This window comes from Dermacentor variabilis, chromosome 4, assembly GCF_050947875.1.
Source record: "Dermacentor variabilis isolate Ectoservices chromosome 4, ASM5094787v1, whole genome shotgun sequence".
NCBI classification, from domain to species: Eukaryota; Metazoa; Arthropoda; class Arachnida; order Ixodida; family Ixodidae; genus Dermacentor; species Dermacentor variabilis.
The window spans coordinates 34,704,260-34,713,636 of record NC_134571.1 but is presented as its reverse complement, the minus strand read 5'-3'; the positions used below and the strand labels follow the sequence as shown (position 1 = coordinate 34,713,636).

The 9,377-nt window shown below is 45.7% G+C and overlaps 1 protein-coding gene across 1 annotated transcript in view; it reads right to left on the bottom strand.

Annotated features, from left to right (window-relative positions):
* Positions 1 to 4,592: 4,592 nt before the first annotated feature.
* The window catches only part of LOC142578929 (uncharacterized), a 35,510-nt gene continuing 30,725 nt past the window's right edge, over positions 4,593 to 9,377 (bottom strand). The window contains exon 2 of the mRNA XM_075688635.1: positions 4,593 to 7,923. Coding sequence (XP_075544750.1) covers positions 7,505 to 7,909 — 405 coding nt within the window. The 5' untranslated portion in view covers positions 7,910 to 7,923 and the 3' untranslated portion in view covers positions 4,593 to 7,504. The remainder of the gene's footprint in view (positions 7,924 to 9,377) is intronic.

Here is a 9,377-nt window from a genome sequence, read left to right as displayed (position 1 = left end):
TTCGTAGCTCAAGATTCACTCGGTCAAGCACGGAAACTGTTGGGCGTACTTGTGCCCGATTTGTAAAGAAACAATGTAGCGGCAGTCGTATTGACAGCAGCATAGCCTGGTGTCGGTTGCTTGCAGTTTTTTGGTCCAATGATGATGCAGACATACCTATATCGTGCGTAGTATATCCAGTATAGCTTATTTTAGGGTACGCTTTTACGAAGCACTTATTTAAAATAAATGGTAGTTTAGTACTTCGCAAGGCTGTTGTGTGGCTACACGTACGGAGGGGTGAAGTAGGGACCAAGAGAAGGCTTTCCGCGAATGAGGGTAAGTAGTAACACAACAAGCTTAACATTAAATTTAAGATCATTAAAGACTCCAAGCAACACAGAGGGACACAGTATACACTTCGCGGGTTGCACATTAATTTCGACTACCTAGGCATCATTAACGCGTCAATTCAAATCACAGTAGGGAAGCGTTTTGCATTCTGGGCCCACCGGTATAAAGCCATCGCGGCTGACGAGTCGAGCCCGCGACCTCTAGCTCACCAGCAGAACTTTACAACCACTCAGGCTGCATATAACAAGTCACCGACTGACAATAACAAACGATTTGCACAAGATGCCACACAACTTCCTGTGCAGCAATTTGCTGTCACTAGCACCAAGCTTTCTTACACACTGGTAAATTTGCCACACGGTAAAATTTGTCTAAGCACGCCTCAGGTCATACGGAGGCTCTGGCCATGCTGCTAGAAGCTACCGCTGTCTTCGCAACAGGCCTGCAATATAGGTTGTCCTAGCTAACCATAGCCAAGCTGTTCAAAAAAAATGGTTTAAAAAGCCCTGTTCAAGATACGATTTCAAGAACTACGGTGTTCGATCGTCATATCTCAGACGACCGAACGCAGGAAGTCATATAATCGCATCTAACACCGCGTTTTTTTTATCCTTTTTTTTTCTTTGGCCAGTTTGGCAACGTTAGCTGCGACACACGGCACACGATACAGGCAACTGAGCGGCACGATGGACGACATTGGCCGACACTGCCATACGCTGCTTCGCCGTTCGCGACAATGCAACAATCCAGAGCACTTACGTGAAGACACCACAAAGCGGGCCGAGTCTGCTTGCAGGAATCAAGTTTACCTGTCAGGAGCCGGTCAGGGTCGCTGATGGCCACTGAGCTTAGGCACGATGACAATGCAAATGTCCCTTTCGAAGCGCCGGCACTAACGTTGTTTCATAGACTGATGACACAATCTTGGAGGCTTTTATGTGCGAGCATCGGCGTCAGTTAGAAGGAACTGGACATGTGCATTTAACATGCCATTTCGATGCTGACGCCGTTAGCGTGCTTCCTGTACAGTATATATCCAAGTCCTTTCGAGTAAACGCCAGCTGGTAGTCACCGCCCGAGCCGTCCACCTTCTGTGTTCCGCCATTTGCTGTTACAGCACAACTTGAATGCCAATAAGTTGTAAGTTTCTGCGCTGCCAGGCGACGCGAAGCAAGACTTCGCTTATGGAGCTCGCGCAAGTCATGAAACAATCGTGAGTCTGTCCCTTCAGAGTGACGCCCGACTTTCGCCGAAGGCTGAGAAATGGGCGCTGATAGCACTTGCGCGATGACGCTAGAAGAGTCGTATACATTTAACACAGTTGAGCCAGCGTGGCGGTGCCTATAGACCAGAGCTTGCAGCGCTTCTAGGGAGCGGCCGTATTTTGCTGGAGACTGCAGCAACTGCGTGGTGGAAAGCACGAAGGAAGAGCCGCGATAACGTTCAGCGTCTTCTTATGGCATGTTTGCCGTCAGCGTTCGCTCACCATGGCATTGCCGTCAGCTGCCACGTCATCAAACCCGCACTCCAGCGCGAGCTGTTCCGAAAGCTGGCGATGGGAATCTAGATTAAGGACGCTTGTTCTAACTAATAGCACGAGAAAAAGAAACATTCCGGTTCATAAGCTAGTCCGCGGCCCAAAATGACGTCCGTCGTTGAGCGCAAGTGACTTTTTTTTCTTTGTCTTGCCAGGAGAAGCAAAGAAGTCGGAGGCCGCCACATGTACTGCGTGTAGTTCTCATCCAGTATTGGAGCACGTGTCCATAACATGGAAGCGCTCGTGCCATCACCGCGTCGTCATCACCGTGACCGTTCCACAGTCATCGTACTGTCGTCATTGTCATTGTCGCAAGGCAAGCAAACAAGGTTAAATCAAAGTGGTGGACAAATCTCCAGGCCACCGAGGTCGCAGCGAATACTACAAATCTACTGAAAATCCCGCAGGACTTGTGGCAATTTCGTCATCATCATAGTGACTGTTATCATCATCAGCATATCATTGTACGCTTTGTCAAAGCTGTGCGATAACAGCCAAATTAGTCTATGATACGCGATTGCCATATTCAACACCGAGGCACTGAGTGCGATGAGTCTAAAGCGCTGGGTCTATTTTGCTCTTTCTTTCACTATCTATCTATCTATCTATCTATCTATCTATCTATCTATCTATCTATCTATCTATCTATCTATCTATCTATCTATCTATCTATCTATCTATCTATCTATCTATCTATCTATGAGATAACACAGCTATCCCTTGTGTGCGTGATATTCACATCAGCGTTAGTTCCATGTACTTGTGTACAATTATATAACGTATTAATTATTTATATAATAACTTATCAATTATTATATTAACTGATTAAAATAGTAAGAAAGTATGAAACCCGAAATTCTTGACTCATTGTCCTTTTCTTTGTTTTGCTGTTAACTTCGCGTTGAACAATTCCGAACAACTATTAAGAGTGACTATTTACTCCGCATTTTCCTTCTAAAATTACCTTCAAAAGCGCGAAGAACGAGTTTTCTTTTTTTTTTACGCGCTTTAATTTTTTCTTTCCATCTTCTTGTTAATTTCCTCTCTTTTTATTTTGCACTTTTGCAAATGGAAGGTTTCTTAGACACTCTGGGACAATTTCGCATTGCGGAGTCCGAGTACTGCGCACACCTACACGAAGCTTTCCTCCTTTCTTTCTTTCTTTCTTTTTAGCACAACGAAAATCACTCACGGATGCACGCGCTTAAACTGAATGTCGTCGGCTAAATTTTAAAATCAGCGACACGTGGGCGGCTATTTGTCGCCACCCCATTTCAAAGGTGATGCCATCGTCACCATCACCATCGTCATCACCACGGACAGCGGAACCCACCGTTTGGAGCCGCAGTGTCGTAGAAGTTTCGCCGCGGCGCGACTACGCCTTTCCCTTCGCGAGTCGGTGGCGGCGCGGGCATTTGCCACCGCGTAGCTTTATCCAGGTGGTCTTTATAACGGCGTATACCAGTGTTTGCTTAGAAAGCCGACGGGCACTCGAGCATCAGAAGGGAGCGTAGTTGTTTAAACAAGAACGCCATAAAACATCATTTGCACTAATTTGTTATGGAGGCAGCAGGACTTCAGACCCCCAAGCGATTCAGCAAGCTCGAGACCCGACGCCAAAACGCCTAGCCTGCACCTCAGCCCCCCCCCCGAGCGCTTAAACATTCGCGTTACACACACGTAACCGTCGTGTGATATGTTGTTTCCTTTTTTGTGTGTGATTTTCAACATTCAAAGGTCTTAATCGAGAATGTGCAGGACACGTAACACATTCATGGTTGCTAAACACAAATCGAGGCCATAAAAACTGTTCGCAATGAAAGAGTATAATAATCTTAGATTAATATCACCATTAATTTAATCTTTCATAATAATCTTATAAATCCTTAGAAACTGACTGATCTTTATTTATGTTAACAAATCGTTTTTCTCCTGGTATATAACAACAGACAAAGCTAAACCTACCTTAGTGACCAGCCAACTTTGAGGTATATAAAAGGTATGCCCGGCCTTGAACAGTTCTTGGATTTCATTAGTTAACGGTTACCCTTGGCAGTGACACGCTGCAGGAATTATTAGGTAAACCAGCACAACCCAACGTGTTCTTTTCTTCTTCGTTTTTCTTTTTTTTTTTGCATAGAAACCCACACATTTGTTAAGTTATAGTAAGCATTACTTTCTGCCGTCGAAGATACACTAACAGAACCTAAATGGTTCTGAGAGAGAGAGAGAGAGAGAATAAACATTTTTATTAGGTAAATGCAGCTTTGGAGAGGCGTCCTCATTCCAGAATGCCTTGAGCTCGGGCCGCGTCCTGGGCCCTCGCAATCAGCCGTTGCTGATCCTCGAGGTCGGAGCTGGCCAAGGCTCTCTCCCAAAGCTCGTTAGTGGGGTAAAACAGGTTTTGCTGCAGGTTGAGCCTTTAGCAAAACATGATATTTATTTCCCGCATTCTCTTCAGACTAAAAAGAAGGTTCATGTGTCTGGTTAACCACAAAATAAAAGGCCTTCGCTAAAGTTATTTGAAGCAGCTGATATGAGTAGAATACTGTAGCTCAAGACAAGCCCTTCGCATCGTTTATTCACAAGTTAAAATTAATAGACACTAGACAACCAAAGTCAAGTTGATCCTCTGGACCCCCTCTGCTTTCTTTTTCTTGTGCTTTCTTATGGCCATGTGCCTTCGAGAGTCCGCAGCAGAGTTGAAAAAGGACAGACGAGATTGACCAGAATAAAGGGTGTTTTTATTCATGTATTTCTAGTTTCCGTCTCGGCGATGAAATAAATAAAGCTTGAGAACAAAATAAAAAAAGAGAATCTTGTGTCGCACTGGCATAGTGCGTACTTTTTTTCATTCATTCATTTGCAACGTTCAGTTCAATACAATATCATCTGCCGACATGACAGAATACATTTTCGCTGCTGCAGCTATTGGCCCAGCAACGATCGGCGTGTGCCGAATATTGGCTACTGCAAGGCGAAACTTGGCAGAAATCACTATAAACGTGCCGTGAGGCACCCAGCAACGATGCCACCTTCACGTTGAAAGACACTAGAGAAATGACATAATTCCAGGCTCGCATCGTCCAATAAATTAGCCAACGCGAAAAGCATTGGATGTGACAGAAACAACACGTAAATAAATAACTATGTACACAATTCATAAATAAGTTGTTTTTCTCGTACAAACGAGCAAAGTGGTCAAACAATGGGAGATAAAGAGTCGCGAGGAAACGAGCTTCTCCGCCATGTTATTCCCATCACTTGTCACATCATGTTCAGGAAGAGCTTCATAATTTACTTTAGCCGAAATTTTCTTGTGAATTAAGTAAATGTTTGTGTTATGAATGAAATACACATGACCGCACACTGACCTTAAATATTAGTTACTGGTACATAATGTGTTGATTCGTGACTGTAGGCAGTGCCCTATTAACGTCTATATGAAGCCCTTCTTGCGTGAGATCAGAGAGTGTGTAAACATCTTGTTTGTCCAAAGGCGTTATTCAATACTGCTTTTGGCAGCAGTATTTCTGTGTTTCATGGGAATTCAATAGATCAGTGCAATATTGCTGGCGGCACATCTAACGATACACGCGTAACCATGTTGCGCCCTTATCCAATAGTTATTACACAGAGCTCAAGATATTATCCCAAGAAAAGCTGAGAATCTTGTAATCTCATCACTAACTCTTGGGACGACATGGCATCCGCAACGAAAAGCTGACAAGTGTAACAACTGTTAGAATCCAATAGAGCAGCTCCGATCGGCCCCTTTCTTCTAACGGCGGTGGCATGTGTCTCCAGTTTATGACATGAGACGGAAAAATTAAGATAATGTCCTCACTCGTTTTATTACGTCTCTTGACTACGTTCGCGTACAAGCAACTCAATAAGAAAAAAATACAATGATAAATAAGTTACGATGAACTAATCCGTTACACGGATAGAATAGATATATAAATACAATAACTACAGAGTAAATAAATAATGGATCTCTGTAAAACCAGTATGCAGCAAGCGAACAATAAAATTGTACGTGCTCCGTTTCTGCTGTCTGCTGCACTGTTTTTCTCCATGAACCATTCAAGCGCTTATGCTCGAAAGTCGAGTTTCAAAGATAGAATATGAACAGTCTTCACCACCGCAGAACAAATATTTTCGCCTCTTTTTCACATCTTTATTCTAATTTCGCTTTTTGCAAAAATAAACCCCATCACAGCATTGCGGAATACGGCACGCATGTTGAAATCTGTTGACAATACTGTGTGCTTATTGCAAAATTCAACGTACAACGCGGACGCACCCTGCGAATGAACAAAGTGCATTATTACCTCCTCACCCGTGACTGAACTCATGAAGCAAAAGAAGATACTCCACGACCAAGTTCGCTTTGCCACCTGCTTACCATTCATGTGAGAAAATGTGAGGTGGAAAAATAAAGGTAATTGTGTGCACCAAATTATCGGCATTCCCCCATCGGGGAACCCTAATGTGTAAAATAAAACACTTTAAATTTCTGCAATTACTGTAATCAGCTAGTCATATTGCCCTGAAAAGAAGTATACGTCGCGTCACCATTCAACACACCAGAACTTCCCCCCCCCCCCCTAAATTCTCTCATACAGACCGCATCACCCGAAAACTGCTTATAGAACAGCTTGGTTGAGATGCCACAGTTAAATTCATCACAAGCATCTGAGAGGCATCTGCCCAGGTGGGAGGCCTGAGTATGTGTCTCTAAAGTTCCTCAAACATTATAATGCTTACATCTCCCGCTGCGAATGTGACATTTTGCAGAACACTTGCAAATAGACTTCAATAAACTTCAATTATTGACGAAAGGTTGCATATCGTATGCTGATAGCACATCTGTACGAGCATGGCCAGTGACTTCACAATCACTTTGATTGCCAAACAACCTTTCATTTTTTCATAAGCTTTTGACAGTTCTTAAAATGATTGCTTTGGCAGCATAGAGATCCTCATGCATTGTCAATCTTGTGCGATGCCTTGACGACAATGTTATTAGCACGACTGATGTGTATCTCGACCCATCAACGAGATCAAAACTTCATTTGCATATTACTTCATTTATGAACTCCTGCGCAAAATGATTAGCCGCACGCGGTAAAATATTCGCTTACGTACAGGTTAATCACACTGTAGCGAAGAAAGAGGACAAACCAACGAGAAAAAACAACTCAAAGGACATCGTCAAAAGACATTGTGCTTTGGTTTCTGGACAAACGACTTCGTACGGTTGAAAACATTGCTAACTGGCTCCTCTCGCACATCTCGCCAAGGGCGACAAAAGACCGCCCCGTAGCAACACAATGACAGCTGAGACAGCGGGCAGGAGCACTGAAGCCGAAGCTGCGCCGTCGGCTCGTGACTCCTGGCAGCGAGGGCGAAGCCCTCCATTTATAGAATAACGGGTCGCTTAGCGAGTTGATTCAAGGGCTCAGCGAACGCGTCGCGTCGCTTCTGTATAGCGTCTCGCGATGGTTGGGGGAGGGGCTTCGTTTCGGGGTCTGGAGTGGGGTGAGGCTCAGAGAGGAAGGTTCCGGCGACAGCCGGAACAACGGCAATTTGCATCGGAGCCACACCCTTCTTTTTTTTTTCTCAGTTTCCTTAGTCCGCGCTCCGTCCTCGGACGTCCCGTATGGTCCTGAGCAGCAGGCCGTAGCGGTCCCGGCTGGGGCGGGAGGCAGGCGCCGGCTGCTCCAGGAGAAGCTGCTCGCGAGAGGACGAGCTTCCGCCGCCGACGGCGCCGGACGCCCGGGCCGGGCGGTCGTCATCGTCGTCGAGCAGCACGGACTGGACGTCGAGCACGGGTTCTCGGATGAGGGCGATGGCTCGGGACGAGTCTCTCTTGCCGAAGCGCATGAAGGTTCTCAGCCGGCAGCGCTCGCAGGCGTCTTCGCCAGGGTCCTTCTGGCACAGTGCGCGGCAGCGGGGCGGCTGAGCATCCGCCCATGACGGCGCCAGCAAGAGCACCAGCATTGAGGTGACCAGGCACAGGTACGTGAGGGTCATCGCGGAGGCTGAGCCTGCGAAGGAGGAGGCGAAAGAGAAAGCGGGGGCGTTACTCCTCGTCTGTTTACGAGGATTTGATGGGAACTCACTTTACTCTCTCGCGCCAACTAGTTTCTTTCGATCACAAACAAGAAAGAAAAAACGACTCAACAAATCGGCTATGTCAGGCTGGACATGCCGGTTCTCGTCAAATTGCCGATGCCGAACCAGAGCACGGTCGGCGCGTACTTGGGATACAGTTCAACCAGGCACGCCGAGTGTTGATGGCACCCCTACTACTACGGAATAGTTCCAAGTGTCTGTGCTGAGCAAGGCAGCAACGGTGTCCACCCGCAAGAGAGGTCCCCCTCTTTCTACCCTTAAAAAAGAAGGAATAACATGCTTTTTTGCGAGTAATCGTGAAGTTTTAGGGGCTGAAAACATGGAACCACAATGTTGAAATGGTTTCCGTATGTTGCCGTGGAATTCTACAAAGCAGTTATTGCTTCCTCAAATAAAAAGCTACAACGCGTACTTCAGGCCGCTCGCCGAACTAAGAGCACAGTACTTTTTTGCTAGAACCTTCTACACCCCTTGCCAACTATCGATGCACGCGATGCATAGGTCGAAGATATCATTATACGGAAATGTGATAATCTGACATAACCGCGACGCAGCAAGGTTTCTGTGAACGGGGATGACAAAAGGTTATTTATTTATTTTATTTATTTTATTATTTATTTATTTATTTATTTTACCCTGAAGGATTCGTAAAGGGCAACTCGCTACTGGAACCTCGCATTCGAATCGCCGTAATGAATCAACGTAATGAGCCCTCGAAGGGCGTCAACGCCTCGAACTAACGCATGTAGTAAATTGTCTCATAGATGAGGTTATGCAGGCGGGACACATTAAGGCGTGCGTTGACATCGTGCCTGAACACCGCCTCCTTCTCTTTAGTGCCAGGAAACGATGCAACAGCGGAACGGCATGCGGAACAATCAGCCTGCTTTGCGGGTTATGTGTGTGTTTATCATAAGCACGAACCTTATCTTCTTCCTGACATTACCTTGACTATGTCGCACTCAGACCTTCACTGAGTGTCTGTTTCATAGCGTGTAACAGTGTTTGGCCTCCGGTGCCTTTGAACCGCAAAACACCATCAGACGAGCGCACATTCCAACTCAGAAGGACAAGCAAAGAACGTGGTTGTAATGCGAAGAGAATGTCACCGGGCCGCTTTTATCTTACATAACGGTGTCTCTTGTGTAAGGATTGAACGTTGTTAGTTCCACAAGAAAACACGCAAAATAAAGACAAGGATACAAGCATATATATATATATATATATTGTAGTGGGTAATATGCATGTGGCACAGTGCGGACTGCCACCGCTGTGGTGCGAGACCCGAGCTCGGGCTGTTGATGCGAAGCGCTAGAACTCGTGATCTAGAGCTACCTACGATCCCTCGAACGAGCTGCAATAAACC